The sequence below is a fragment of the Aquarana catesbeiana genome, linkage group LG06 (genome assembly GCF_042186555.1).
Source record: "Aquarana catesbeiana isolate 2022-GZ linkage group LG06, ASM4218655v1, whole genome shotgun sequence".
Taxonomy (NCBI): Eukaryota; Metazoa; Chordata; class Amphibia; order Anura; family Ranidae; genus Aquarana; species Aquarana catesbeiana.
This window is the reverse complement of record NC_133329.1, coordinates 57902499-57917301: the sequence shown is the minus strand read 5'-3', so window position 1 is coordinate 57917301 and position 14803 is coordinate 57902499. Positions and strand designations below refer to the sequence as shown.

The 14803-nt window shown below is 45.5% G+C and overlaps 1 protein-coding gene across 2 annotated transcripts in view; it reads left to right on the top strand.

The window, feature by feature from the left end:
- Positions 1–440: 440 nt before the first annotated feature.
- The window catches only part of LOC141148471 (uncharacterized), a 40570-nt gene continuing 26207 nt past the window's right edge, over positions 441–14803 (top strand). The window contains exon 1 of one of the 2 annotated variants that reach the window (XM_073635971.1): positions 441–850. Coding sequence is in view for 1 of the 2 variants with exons in the window: in XM_073635969.1 (XP_073492070.1) it covers positions 14123–14127 (5 nt within the window). In the remaining variant the exon portion in view is untranslated. Of the gene's footprint in view, positions 851–13845; positions 14128–14803 lie in introns of those variants that run through there. The other variant, XM_073635969.1, reaches the window with a different exon arrangement.

Genomic DNA, 14803 nt, shown 5'->3' with positions numbered 1-14803 from the left:
TCAAATTTTCCGACAACAAAATCAGTTGTCGTAAATTTCCGATCGCGTGTACACAATTCCGACGCACAAAGTTCCACGCATGCTCGGAATCAAGCAGAAGAGCCGCGCTGGCTATTGAACTTTGTTTTTCTCGGCTCGTCGTAACGTGTTGTACGTCACTGCGTTCCTGACGTTCGGAATTTCCGACAAGATTTGTGTGACCGTGTGTATGCAAGACAAGTTTGAGCCAACATCCGTCGGAAAAAAAAAAAACCATGGATTTTGTTGTCGGAATGTGCGATCGTGTGTACGGGGCATTAGTGTGTTTTTTCCTGAGAGTACGCGTTTGATAAATAATTGCACAAATCTTGCGACATAAAAAAATTGCACCTAAAGCATTTTATTCTCCAGGGCCTCTGCTTAAATATATATATATATATATATATATATATATATATATATATATATATATATATGATTGCTTGGCAGTTTAAAGCAAGCAAAAAAAAAAATGCTGATGTGTGCAAACAAACTTAAAAAAATGCTTCAGTAGAGAAGTGGTAAATGGCCCCAAAAGGAGACCTTTACAAGGAGGAATATGTAGGCTTCCATTGTAGAGGACACACAGGAGGTCCTGTACATAGATTGCAGCTCCTGTGTGTTGCAGCCCTGGAGCAGAGATAAAAAAAAAAGAAAGAAGCTCTTAGGTTGCATCATGGGAGTTGTAGTCTGTTGGAAACAGGAACAGGGGGATGAGATGCTGGGAGAGGGAGGAAGGGAAACCCTCCGCTGTCCTGCAAGTCTTCAGCTGCAGATATTTTCACCTGGAAAGAGAAATTTAGCTTCATTTTTGTGCCATCTACTTCACAGGGTAAGAGAATGACCCCCACCGCCTAATACTTTCTGGGAGGGGAAGGAGGGACGGCTTCTGCAAAATATACAGGGGAGTGATACATCTGTGGTCACAGCAATTAACCTTTTCGCTGCCAGAGCCTTTTTTGCACACATTTAAAAAATATAATTTTCGGACTGAAGATTACACAAAACCCTCAAACATGATATATTTTCTGAAAGCACATAGTTACATAGTAGGTGAGGTTGAAAAAAGACCCAACTCCAACCTATGTGTGTGATTATGTGTCAGTATTACATTGTATATCTCTGTATATTGAGGTCGTTCAGGTGCTTATCTAATGGTGCTTGTCTAATAGTTTTTTGAAACTATCGATGCTCCCCACTGAGACCACCGCCTGTGGAAGGGGATTCCACATCCTAACCGCTCTTACAGCAAAGAACCCTCTACTTAGTTTAAGGTTAAACCTCTTTTCTTCTAATTTTAGTGAGTGGCCACGTGTCTTGTTAAAGCGGAGTTCCGCCGAAATTCTTTTTTTTTTTTTTTTCAAAAGTCAGCAGCTACAAATACTGCAGCTGCTGACTTTTAAAATAAGGACACTTATTTTAAAAGTCAGGGCGCCCGCGATGTTGGCACCTGAAGCCGATCTGTCGCTCGGCTCTTGGGTGCTGCCGCCGCCGTCTTCGGTAAGGGAATCAGGAAGTGAAGCCTTGCGGCTTCACTTCCCTACTGTGCATGCGCAAGGCGCGTTGCGCAATCCGGATGGTCCCTGCTGTCTCTGGGACCCGTGTGTTTCCCAGCAGACAGCGGGAAGAGGCGTAGACTTCCCGCGGGAGTCTATGCCCGGAAGTGGGTGCAAATACCTGGATTATACAGGTATTTGCACCCCCCTCCCCCCTGAAAGGTGCCAAATGTGACACCGGAAGGGGGGAGGGTTCTGAAAAACACCATTGCACAGAGCAGGTAAGTATAGGCATGTTTGTTATTTTATTTAAAAAAAAAAAAAAAAAAAAAGCTTAACAACCATTTTAATATTATAACATCATACCGTAAATACTCGAGTATAAGCCAAGTTTTTCAGCCCATTTTCTTTTTGGCTGAAAAACCCGCCTCGGCTTATACTCGAGTGAGTGAACAAATTCCCGAAATGGAGGAGAAAAAGGGGCGGGGCCGTGCCGCTGGGCGACGCTTGTGAATGGCCTGGCGCCCGTGTTAGTTTCCCCTCCCTCCCATGCTGTGTCAGATCGCCGTGCAGGCAGCCAAATAGCGATGTCCCGCCTCCTCGCGTGACAGACGGCACAGTGATCCAATGCTAGGAATCACTGTGCCGTGTGTCATAGGAGGCGGGACATCGCTACCGCGGCTGCATGGCGAGGACAGAATCGGGTCCTATATCCAGCACACCAGCAAGAGCAAGCAACCATAGCATAGCACTAGGTGAGTGCATAGCTATTGACTGGGCCCTGGTTGTGAGATAAGAGTCTTTTTTTATTACGTTTTGGACCTACAAAACATTTGTTTGATTCATGGAAAAAAAAAAATAATGAGGGCTGCATGCATCTACTGTATCTGTCTTCATCATGTTCACAATATTGTCAAAAAGTGGAGAAGAGCCAAGTTATATGATGGACACTGGCAGGCTGTATATGATGGGCACTGGCAGGCTGTATATGATGGGCACTGGCAGGCTGTATATGATGGGCACTGGCAGGCTGTATATGATGGACACTGGCAGGCTGTATATGATGGGCACTGGCAGGCTGTATATGATGGACACTGGCAGGCTGTATATGATGGGCACTGGCAGGCTGTATATGATGGGCACTGGCAGGCTGTATATGATGGACACTGGCAGGCTGTATATGATGGGCACTGGCAGGCTGTATATGATGGACACTGGCAGGCTGTATATGATGGGCACTGGCAGGCTGTATATGATGGGCACTGGCAGGCTGTATATGATGGACACTGGCAGGCTGTATATGATGGGCACTGGCAGGCTGTATATGATGGGCACTGGCAGGCTGTATATGATGGACACTGGCAGGCTGTATATGATGGGCACTGGCAGGCTGTATATGATGGGCACTGGCAGGCTGTATATGATGGACACTGGCAGGCTGTATATGATGGGCACTGGCAGGCTGTATATGATGGGCACTGGCAGGCTGTATATGATGGACACTGGCAGGCTGTATATGATGGACACTGGCAGGCTGTATATGATGGGCACTGGCAGGCTGTATATGATGGGCACTGGCAGGCTGTATATGATGGGCACTGGCAGGCTGTATATGATGGGCACTGGCAGGCTGTATTTGATGGACACTGGCAGGCTGTATTTGATGGACACTGGCAGGCTGTATATGATGCATAGCTCCCAACTGTCCCTGATTTTGAGGGACTGTCCCTGATTTGGAGCAATGTCCCTCTGTCCCTCATTCCTGGTGATTTATTAATGTTAAGTTTCCCAAGTCTAATTTTAATTTTGTCCTCTGTTAACCATGGAGGTGCTTCTTGTGATGTGTCAGAAGGATAAACACAGTTTTGGTTACTGAAGCCCCCCGATTCCCTCGTGAAGACTGAGAAGAATAAATTCAATACCTTCGCCATCTCCCCATCCTTTGTAACCAGATGTCCTTCCTCATTCTTTATGGGGCTGATATGGTTTGACCTCCCTTTTTTACTGTTTACATACATAAAGAATTTCTTGGGATTTTTTTTTGCTCTCCTTTTTAGTCTATTTAAAAGGTAAGCCATTGAGGAGGGAGTTGCAGTAGTCGAGGTGAGAGATAACCAGGGAGAGAATTAGGAGCTTTGTCGTTTCATTGGTTAGGAAGGGACGTAGTTTGGACATGTTGTGGAGTTTGAGGCGGCAAGCTTTGGACAGTGATTGGATGTGGGGCCAAAAGGAGAGTTCAGAGTCCAGGATAACACTTAGCACCCTGGCATGTGGGGACGGACTGATAGTTGTGCCATTGCTCTTGACGGAGAAGTCAGGGGAAGAGGAGCTCAGTTTTGGACAAGTTGAGTTTGAGGAAGTGGTTTGACCTCCAGACAGATATATCTGTTAGTAGGTTAGTGATGCATGAGGAGACTGATGGAGTGAGCTAAGGGGTGGAGAAATAGATTTGGGTGTCATGCAGCGTAGAAAGGATATTGAAAGCAATGAGAGGCTATCAGCTGACCCAGGGAGGAGGTGTAGATTGAAAACAGGAGAGGTCCAAAAACAGAACCTTGGGGGACCCCGACGGAGAAAGAAGGAGGAGAGAAGGAAGTAGAATTGTAAGTGACACTGAAGGTGTGGTGGGATGGGTAAGATGAGAGCCAGTGAGAAGCACAGTCACGGGGGCCGCGGGAGTAAAGTTTTTTTCTTTGAGGAGGGGGTGGTCAACCATATCAAAGGCAGCCGAAAGGTCCAGAAGTAGGAGTACAGAATAGTGTCTGTTGGTTTTTGCTGTTAGTAAGACATTTGTGAGTTTTGGACGAGCAGTTTCTGTGGAGTGTTGAGGGTGAAATCCAGACTGAAGGGGATCAAGAAGGTTTTTCTTAATGAGGTGGTCACTCAGTTGGTTGTAGACTGGACGTTCAAGGAGTTTAGTGGAAAAGGGGAGCAAGGAGATTGTTAAGATTGGTAGGGTCCAAGGACGGCTTTTTAAGTATGGGGTTGACCAGTGCATGTGTTAGAGCATTGGGGAAGATGCCAGAGGAGAGGGAGAGGTTGAAGATGTGGGTTAGAGAGTGTAGGATGGAGTCAGAGGGTAACCATAGTATTTGAGAAAAAATATGGACCAGGGGACAGGTGGTTAAGTGGGCATTAGAAATGAGTTTAGCAAGGTCATCTATCATAGCAGGTTTGAATAAGGGGAGTGTTAAGTGTACCTGTTGACATGGGATGATAAGTGGGGGTGATACCTGTAGAGTGGAGATTTCATCACAAATTGAATCAATATTATTTTTAAAGTGACTAGTAATCACCTGGGCAGTGGTTGAGTTAGTGGGTGGAGGCAGTGGAGGACGAAGTAGAGAGTTAAACGTAGAGAAGAGTTGACGGGGACTGGATGAGAAAGTAGTAATGAGAGTGATAAAATAGGTCTGCTTAGCAGTGTGGAGGCAAGAATTGTATTTTTGGAGGGCAGATTTGTAATGGTTGAAGTCTTTGAGAGACTTAGTCTTATGCCACAGACGCTCAAGAGCGCGGCTACGTTTTTGAGATTTCTGGTGTCATCTGTTTGCCAGGGTTGTAGGGCTCGAGGCCTGATTCTGTGTATAGTGAGGGGGGCAAGCTCGTCCGGGGTTGAAGATAGGGATTTATTGTACACAGAAGTGGCTAGGTTGGGGCAGGACAGGGGTGAGATTTGGTCATAGAGGTGGTTAGTAGCAGAATAGAGAAGAGAAGGGTTGAAGTGGCGAAGGTTTCTACGGGTCATGGTTAGGCAAATGGAGGGAAAGGTGGTGGAAGATAGGGCGAGAGAGAAACTAATAAGGTGGTGATAAGATAGAGAGGAAAAGAATTGTTGGAGAGGTTGCATGGAGTGCATAGGTAGGAGAATACAAGGTCAAGGGTGTTGCCATCAGAGTGAGTAGAAGCCTGTACCCATTGCTTCAGGTCAAATGAAGAGGTTAGTCTAAGAAGTTTATAAGTAGCAGGAGTGTTTGTATTATAAGGGATATTGAAGTCGCTGAGAAGGATTGTGGGGATTTCAGAAGAGAGAAAGTAGGGTAGCCAGGCAGAAAAGTCATCAAGGAAAGTTGTCTAAATGTCCATGGGTTAGGGGTGCAAATTACTTGTCTTGGGTGCCGACAATCCACGCTACGAAAATAATTTTACTGTAAGGGGTCCCCGCAACTTGGGAAATTTTATCAGGGGGTCACGGCACTAGAAAGGTTGAGAACCACTGTTATAGAAGATGACTCTGAGGTCAGCCTTTTTTTCCACCAGGGTGATGTCTTGGCTCCCCAGTGTTGCCATGGTTTCCTGGGGTGTTTGCTTATAAAATCAGTTATTACACCAGCCATTTGATGGCTTGACAGTTCAGTTCAGAGAACAAGCAACTGTGATAGTTATCATTCATGGCATGCCTTAAGTGTAAGTGTTTTGGGAAACCATTAAATAGATGGATAGAGTTTAATTTTTACTGCCACCCTTCAGGGGTCTGCATCCGAAGAAACCCATGATCCCATGTGCCCAGCCCCCCTCCACGCACACAATGATCTCACCTCTAGAAGGGGATGGAGAACAGAACAAGCATGGAGTTGTCACTGTGTGGGAGATGCTGAGTGTCAGTTTCCTGTGGTCAGTGGTCAGTTTGGGGAGCAGACATCGAATCGCCATCCACCAACTCTGTAGCCCAAAGTTTGAGCAGGCAGGTACACTATATTACCAAAAGTATTAGGACGCCTGCCTTTAAACACACGTGAACTTTAATGGCATCCCAGTCTTAGTCCGTAGGGTTCAATATTGAGTTGGCCCACCCTTTGCAGCTATAAAAGCTTCAACTCTTCTGGGAAGGCCGTCCACAAGGTTTAGGAGTGTGTCTATGGGAATGTTTGACTACTTTTCCAGAAGCGCATTTGTGAGGTCAGGCACTGATGTTGGACGAGAAGGCCTGGCTCGCATTCTCCGCTCTAATAAATCCCAAAGGTGTTCTATCGGGTTGAGGTCAGGACTGTCAAGTTCCTCCACCACCAAACTCGCTCATCCGTGTCTTGATAGACCATACTTTGTGTACTGGTCCAAATCATTTGGGGGAGGGGGGATTATGGTGTGGGGTTGTTTTTCAGGGGTTGGGCTTGGCCCCTTAGTTCCAGTGAAGGGAACTTTTAAGGCGTCAGCATACCAAGACATTTTGGACAATTTCAAGTGGTTGTATGTGGAAATTGTTATCCACACAGCACCATTTATTGTCATATCAGGCATATTACTGTCCTGCCTTAGCAGCACTGTAAGCATTACTAGAACACTGACAACCAACAGTCACATTGCGTAATGTCTGCTGCAACATGCAGTTAGCCAATTTATTTTTTGCATGCAGAGAAGAGAGAGAGAGGCAGAGAGAGAGAGAGGCAGAGAGAGAGAGAGGCAGAGAGAGAGAGGCAGAGAGAGAGAGGCAGAGAGAGAGGCAGAGAGAGAGGCAGAGAGAGAGAGGCAGAGAGAGAGAGAGAGGCAGAGAGAGAGAGAGAGGCAGAGAGAGAGGCAGAGAGAGAGGCAGAGAGAGAGGCAGAGAGAGAGAGAGGCAGAGAGAGAGAGAGGCAGAGAGAGAGAGAGAGAGGCAGAGAGAGAGAGAGAGAGGCAGAGAGAGAGAGAGGCAGAGAGAGAGAGAGAGGCAGAGAGAGAGAGGCAGAGAGAGAGAGGCAGAGAGAGAGAGGGAGAGAGGCAGAGAGAGAGAGGGAGAGGCAGAGAGAGAGAGAGAGAGGCAGAGAGAGAGAGAGAGAGAGAGAGAGAGAGAGAGAGGGGGGGGGGGGGGCAGAGAGAGAGAGGGAGAGAGAGAGAGGGAGAGAGAGAGAGAGAGAGAGAGAGAGAGAGGCAGAGATAGAGCAAGGAAATAACGAGAGTAAAGTAACACTAACTTCTGCTATAAAAAAGGTCAAATTATATTCCAGTATGTATTCTTAACTCACAGAAGTCCCTTCTATTGTTCTCGTTCTCCTCCAAATCTCCATACTCCTTTTTCATTTTCTTGCTGCTGTTATCTGACTTCCTTGTGAGGCTGGCTATGTTCATTCTCTATGGTCCCACTGCATGTAGGAATGTGGTCACCCTCTCTTGTTGCCTCCTAATATTATGTCTATGGGATGTGTAGTGTGCATAGAACAATAGACATGACCGCAACTAACATGCTCTGCTTGGTCTTACCAAATGGATGTGAGAGGGAAAAGAGGAGGTTCAAGAGCTCACAGAGGACATTATAAGGAGGCAGAAATACAAACAATTTCATGAAATATAGATTACAGGACCATTAGGTAGTGGATGTGTATGGATATTTTTTTGTAGAATAAAGATAGTATCTAGTGTCAATTGAAATGGGGATGAGAGAGAGAAAAGGAGAAAGGGGGAAGAAAGAAAGAACAAGAGATAGATAAAGAGGGAGAGAGAGAGAAAAGCCCGCTCCCCATGTCATGTCTGTGGTTGGACAATGTTTTCGGGCTGTCCTAAAGTGGTTTCGTCATTCAGATCTGCAGATGATATATACAGTATCTCACAAAAGTGAGTACACCCCTCACATAGAGCAGGCTATCACTAGGCGCCAATCAGACTCTGCTGCGGTGAACATGTGCTGACTGGGGGAGATAGAGAGCAGAAGGTTGCCACACCCCAGGGTGTTTCTGCTCCTATCTGGATCAGGCTGGTTGTTCCTTCTTCAGCAACAAGACTGGCTGCACAGAATCACAGATCCTTTGGCGAGGAAATCAGTTTGCAAACGTATTTCAGTTCTTTAGCTACCTGCAGATCAGCATACAGTATCTCACAAAAGTCAGTACACCCCTCACATTTTTGTAAATATTTTATTCTATCTTTTCATGTGACAACACTGAAGAAATGACACTTTGCTACAATGTAAAGTAGTGAGTGTACAGCTTGTATAACGGTGTAAATTTGCTGTCCCCTCAAAATAACTCAACACACAGCCATTAATGTCTAAACCGCTGGCAACAAAAGTGAGTACACCCCTCTTCGGCTGACGGTCTAGATGAAGGATGGTTACGTAAGACTTCTCCATACGATGTATCTCTATGTCTCTTTTCTTTCCTGTAACTTTTTCTACTGTAGGATTTGGCCTTAATACCTTATTAATCTCTTGATAGCATGGGTATGACCATTATAGCAATATTTATTATCATTGGTAACATTGTTGTTTTTAAGGTTATATCATTTATGTTATAGTTGCTAATCTCATATTACCACAAGTTTCTTTTCTGTACAATAGTATGTTTAAATAAAATTAGATTGTTACCCTTTTCGAACAGATCTCATTCGTTCTTAATTTCATGGGTTGATACATATATAGATAAAAGGTTTTAATCACTTATGTATCATTAAGTATATAAGTGAGGTATGTATAAAAGGTAGCCATGTTCAGATGAAAATGTCCAATTTGGACATTTTCACTTAGGGGTGTACTCACTTTTGTTGCCAGCAGTTTAGACATTAATGGCTGTGTGTTGAGTTATTTTGAGGGGACAACAAATTTACACTGTTATACAAGCTGTACACTCACTACTTTACATTGTAGACAAGTGTCATTTCTTCAGTGTTGTCACATGAAAAGACAGAATAAAATATTTACAAAAATGTGAGGGGTGTACTCACTTTTGTGAGATACTGTACTAAACCTGACTGTGTACATTTATCCTCAGGGAAGACTGTATGAGGCATGTTCATACATAATGTCAGCTTCTGACAGCATCATGTTTACACCCCTCCCCCCTTCATGTCATGTGTGGACTAGTACTGAAGGAATGGTAATAGTTCCGTGTCTGGGCTTAGGCAGAAAGCTGAATATTTCGGCTGGGAACACCCGGACAGACCAATATCTACTGGCAGTCAGTTGCCTCCACAGGAACACAAGGCAAGCGCTTATAATAGTTTATTGATTTCTTTTGGGGGGTGTGAATAAAGTTGTAATATAATCATGCAAACTGTTTTACATTTTACACTGGGGTGCTTTGAGATTTTGCATACTTTTAAAAAGAAAAAATGTTAAGATGCACTACTCTAAGGTACAGTTATTCATACCAGCCAATGAGAATCAATGTTGTACTGGTCTGAGGTCAGCAAACTGAATTCTAATTGGCTCTGCCTTGTATGGAGAATGTATGGAGGTTTCCACTGCTGATCTCTACTTCAAAGAATACTATTTGCCTGGCTATTATGCTAATCCAGTACTTTCTAAGTCGCTGACTTAGACACTGCCAAGTGTGCAAATTTGGAGATTTGACTTCACTTCGACTCTTCTGATCTACATGTAAGGGAATGTCAGGTATAGGTATAGGGGGGTTTATCTTCTATTGCTCCTCATTAGGATGGTTGAGCCGCAGTTTCCTGTTTGCACACTAGGGATCGCCCTTTCCCCACTGTAGCAGGGTAAATGTAGTTGCTGGGTGTCCCTGATGGTGTGACATGATGGATAAGTATCAGCCTGTATTTCTCAGCATTGATCCTGACTAAATCTCCATTTACAGAAATGCAGCCCCAAACTTCCAAGGAACCTCCACCATGCTTCACAGTTGGCTGCAGACACTCATTATTGTACCGCTCTCCAGCCCTTCACCAACAAACTGCCTCTTGCTACAGCCAGGTATTTTGACTCATCAGTCCAGAGCACCTGCTGACATTTTTCTGCACCCCAGTTCCTATGTTTTCATGCTTAGTTGAGTTGCTTAGCCTTGTTGCCATGTCGGAGGTATGGCTTTTTGGCCGCAATTATTCTATGAAGACCACTTCTGGCCAGACTTCTCCAGACAGCAGATGAGTGTGCCTGGTTCCCACTGGTTTCCGCAGGGGCTGATCTGTGTCAGATCTTTGTATCGGTGGATAAAATAACTGGTGGGACCCTAAAGAACATTTCCTTGCCTTTTCCATTGCTCCCCTGCTGCCAGAGCCAGAAAAAATACATGGTACGTCAAGGTATGGGGGAACTTCTGACATTTACTTTGCCTCTATACGTTCAGCATTTGGTCAAAGACTAGAACTCAATGAAAAATTATACAATTGCTATATATTCTCATGTCAATAATTTACTCATACGTACTTGTAAAGTTACTAAGAGGGTAGTAGGCATTGGTGTCGTTGGGGGTCACTGGTGTTCAGTGGATTGTTTTACTTATCCGCGCTCTGCATCCCTTGCCGTTGTCTCCCTATGCCAGAATAATAGTATTCATATTGGGCAGGAGATCTCTCCAAACGCAGCAAAGCTTTCAAAGCCATGTATTTGAATGAACGTTCCCACACCCGATTTGCCGCAGGACATACCCCGGGTCTGCGAAACGTCAGAATTTTATTAAAATCCCAGGACAGTCCCACAGAATCCAATTAATTGATTTCCATTTGTAGCTTGTGACACACTTTCATCCGTTTTCTGTTAAACAATATCTGTTGGTACATTAGATAAAAAATAAAGTAGAGAGTGGACCCGATTGGGAACTAGTGTTTCAGCTTGTCGTATCAGGCTCCGCCCACTGTCAGCATCACCGGTTGCTCGGAGGCTGTCAGTTATGAAGCTGAGAGTGTCCTCAACAACCAGTAACGGGTAGGGAGGGGGAGGAGGTAGCGGCACCAAATTTGCTGCCTGATTATCAGTGATCTGAGTGCAAGGCAGTGGTGGCTGCCAGTCGGTTGGGTCACCCGCACCTCGCCCCTGGTTGGTTGGTCACCAGCCTCGCACTTACCTCATCTATCGTCTGGGTGGAGGCTTCCCCTGTGTCTCCTACTCGCTGGCTACCGCCGTGCGTCTACTCCCCCCTCCTCAAAGACGGCCAATAACTTCTCATTTCGGTTCGGCCAATCGGGTGACGGGTCTCAGGACCCGAACACAACTGGGTGGGCTCTACACCCCCGAGCCCACCCCTTTTTGAAACCTATTAGAGCCTCTAGCTCTAATCACGTGCTTCGAAAAAAAATACAAAAAAAAATTGGAATCCATGCATCCGGCGCCCTGCATGTAGATTAGGGGTCCGGATGCATGGATAGGGGGGCAGCACCCATGCATTACGGTATGACAAAGATGCAGCCTGCAGTATCTGTATCAGAGAGGAGACACAAAAAACTGTTGCTCACTTGCTTTTCAAGTTTAACCACTTCAGCCCCGGAAGGATTTGCCCCCTTAATGACCAGGCCGTTTTTTTGCAATACGCAACTGCGTCGCTTTAACTGACAATTGCGCAGTAATGCGACGTTGTACCCAAACAAAACTGAGGTCCTTGTTTTCCCACAAATAGAGCTTTCTTTTGGTGGTATTTGATCACCTCTGTGGTTTTGATAAACAAAAAGAAGAGCGTCAATTTTGAAAAACAAATTTGACCCCAAATGACACAACTGCTCCTGCCCGAGCCGCCGTACAGCTACGTCGATTTGCGCAGGAGAGCCGACCTGACGCCGTATAAGGACAAAAATGGATCACATTACACAAATGATTACTTTCTTTAAAGTGGCAGCGCAGGCCACATGGAAAAGCGCATCAATTTGTTTTAACAAGTTACCAGTATCAACATATAACATACTAACAGAGAAAGTGAATGTCAGAATAAACACAAAACTAAACAAAGTGTGGCTAACCTGTATCGAAGAGGAGACACAAAACACTGTTGCTCACTTACTTTCCAAGTTTAAAGGCTAAGTTCACCTTTTTTTTTCTAAAATTCAGCTCCCCTATGTACCAATATACCAGTAATGTACCTCTGTTGCACAAAATACAAGTTTTCTTTGGTTTTGAAGACCAGGCCTCACCTCCATCCATAGTTTGCAGATCACTTCAGAAACTTCCTGGTAGACAGACACACAGGACAGACCGGTGTCTTGCCGAGAAAGTTCCCTCGGCGGATAAGTTCCCCCCCTGTACTGCGCAGACGCAGCGCCTGCGCAGTACGTACTACTGTCAGCCGCCGGAGACAGCCGAAGCTCAAACGCTTCAGTCAGCTGTACACGGCGCCTGCGCTCTGGGTCCAGGTTCCTTCCCCACCATCCAAGTGGACCTAGAGGGGGAATCTAAAAGTGCCAAGCGCAGCGAGGCCGTGCCCGAAGCGTGGCGAGCGCAGCGAGGCCGTGCCCGAAGCGTGGCTAGCCCGCGAGGGGCCCTCTTACAGGCGCCGTGTACAGCTGATTTTCAGCTGTTCCGCTTCGGCTATTTCCGCCGGATCCTACTGCGCAGGCGCAGTAGAGGGGGGAACTTATCCGCCGAGCGGAACTTTCTCGGCAGGACACCGGCCAGTATGACCGAAGAAAGAGTTTACCAACTGTCCTCAGTAGCACACCTTCACCCATCAACTAAGTTTTCACAGCACCCCCGGCATTCCTCCATGTGTGAATTTGCCTGATTTCTCCAGAGTCCCTTCGAATGGGCTCAGGGTGCATGCTAAATTCCCTGGGGCCACATGCAGCCCACGGCGGGACATCCCTGATGTAGTTTAAGTGCCTGTCTGATTGTATACAGAGTGATTGGATTGATGGTGTGTCCTCCTATTATATAGTTTTGGTAAATCTAACGGAGATTGTGCAGAGATTTTATAGTGTATGGCCACATTTATACACCTAAAATTACCTAGTTGCGCTTTCGTTGTCATTAATTGTTAATGGCACACCAAACGCAGAAGAAAACACACATTTTGCCACATGAAAAAACAGGTGACAAATGCAGTAACAAATTTACAAAAATGTCCCATGAGCTACTTTGCCAGGTGGAGCGCAGCCCATTGAAATCAACTGGCTGCCCTATGTGTGTCACTGGAAAAACGAGCCAAAAAACATGCACTTCCACAACTCTCAGTGTGAATGGGGCCTGAAAGAAGAACAATGAGGCTCCATTCACATCTGTGTGTTTCCAAACGCATGCCAAACTGCACTGAAAATGTGCGCTTCGCCATGCGTTTCATAAATGCTGCAAATGTGCATTGTGTTTGTGTTGTCATCACGTGTCAAAGGCTCCCCAAGTGTGGCAAACACACTGAAAACTGCAGTAACGCACCATGCGCCCCTCCAAAAATAGTTCTGGAGCTTCTCTGGGGTAATTGTTGCGCATAGGGCAGTCTATTCAAGTGAATGCGCTGCCCTATACGTAACGAGTGAAAACACTCCAAAAAACAAAGACGCATGCGGGAATGTGAGTTTTTGTTAGGTGATGTGAATGAGGCCTCATGACTGAGTGTCTCCGTCCACTCCCTCCTATGTACTTGTATAAAGATGCCATACACTATGCAATCTGATTGTACAATCTCTGTACATTTTCATTTAGATTTACCAGAACTATGGAATGGAGGACACACCTGAACAATCCATTCAATTTGTAGGAAATCAGAGACGCCCTTGTACTGCATAGCCGATGAGAGATCTAAAGCAGATTGTACAATCAGATTGTATAGGAAGCGGGTGGAAGGTGGTATTGTAATGAGGGAGGTGTGGTCCAGAGTGGTGAACACGCCCTATCACACACTCTTCTGTGATGCAACAAGGAAGTGAAGGCTTCTGGGAGATGACCTAACAGGAAGTGAATGCTGATACAAGCTACAGGAAGTGATGTAATCTGAAAATCCTTTCAAAAATACAAAAAGACTGACAAGATTCTAAATATCATGTGAATGAGGTAAGTGAGCGAAAAGCACATTGGGAGGGCTGGGCTAGGAATGCCATTGAAAAACGCTTCTATTTATTATGAAAAGTGAAATTCTGCCCAAAAAGGTAAACTTATCCTTTAATGTGAACTTGTTGGTTTCAATCTCCTGAAGTCATACTTCAAATCATTAGAGCTCCCTCTAGCTGCATCCTAGGAATAGCATTACTGTGAGGTTTTTCTATGTACTTGCTACACTTGCAAGACAGTGCACAGAGACGGGCACTGTGCCTGTCTCTGTATGCAAACTTATGCCCTGTACACACGATCGGACATTGATCGGACATTCCGACAACAAAATCCATGGATTTTTTCCGACGGATGTTGGCTCAAACTTGTCTTGCATACACACGGTCGCACAAAGTTGTCGGAAAATCCGATCGTTCTGAACGCGGTGACGTAAAACACGTACGTCGGGACTATGAACGGGGCAGTAGCCAATAGCTTTCGTCTCTTAAGTTATTCTGAGCATGCGTGGCACTTTGTGCGTCGGAATTGTCCACACACGGTCGGAATTTACGCGAACTGATTCTGTCGGAAAATTTTATAGCAAGCTCTCAAACTTTGTGTGTCGGAAATTCCGATGGAAAAAGTCAGATGGAGCCCACACACGGTCAGAATTTCCGACAGCAAGCTCCGATCGCACATA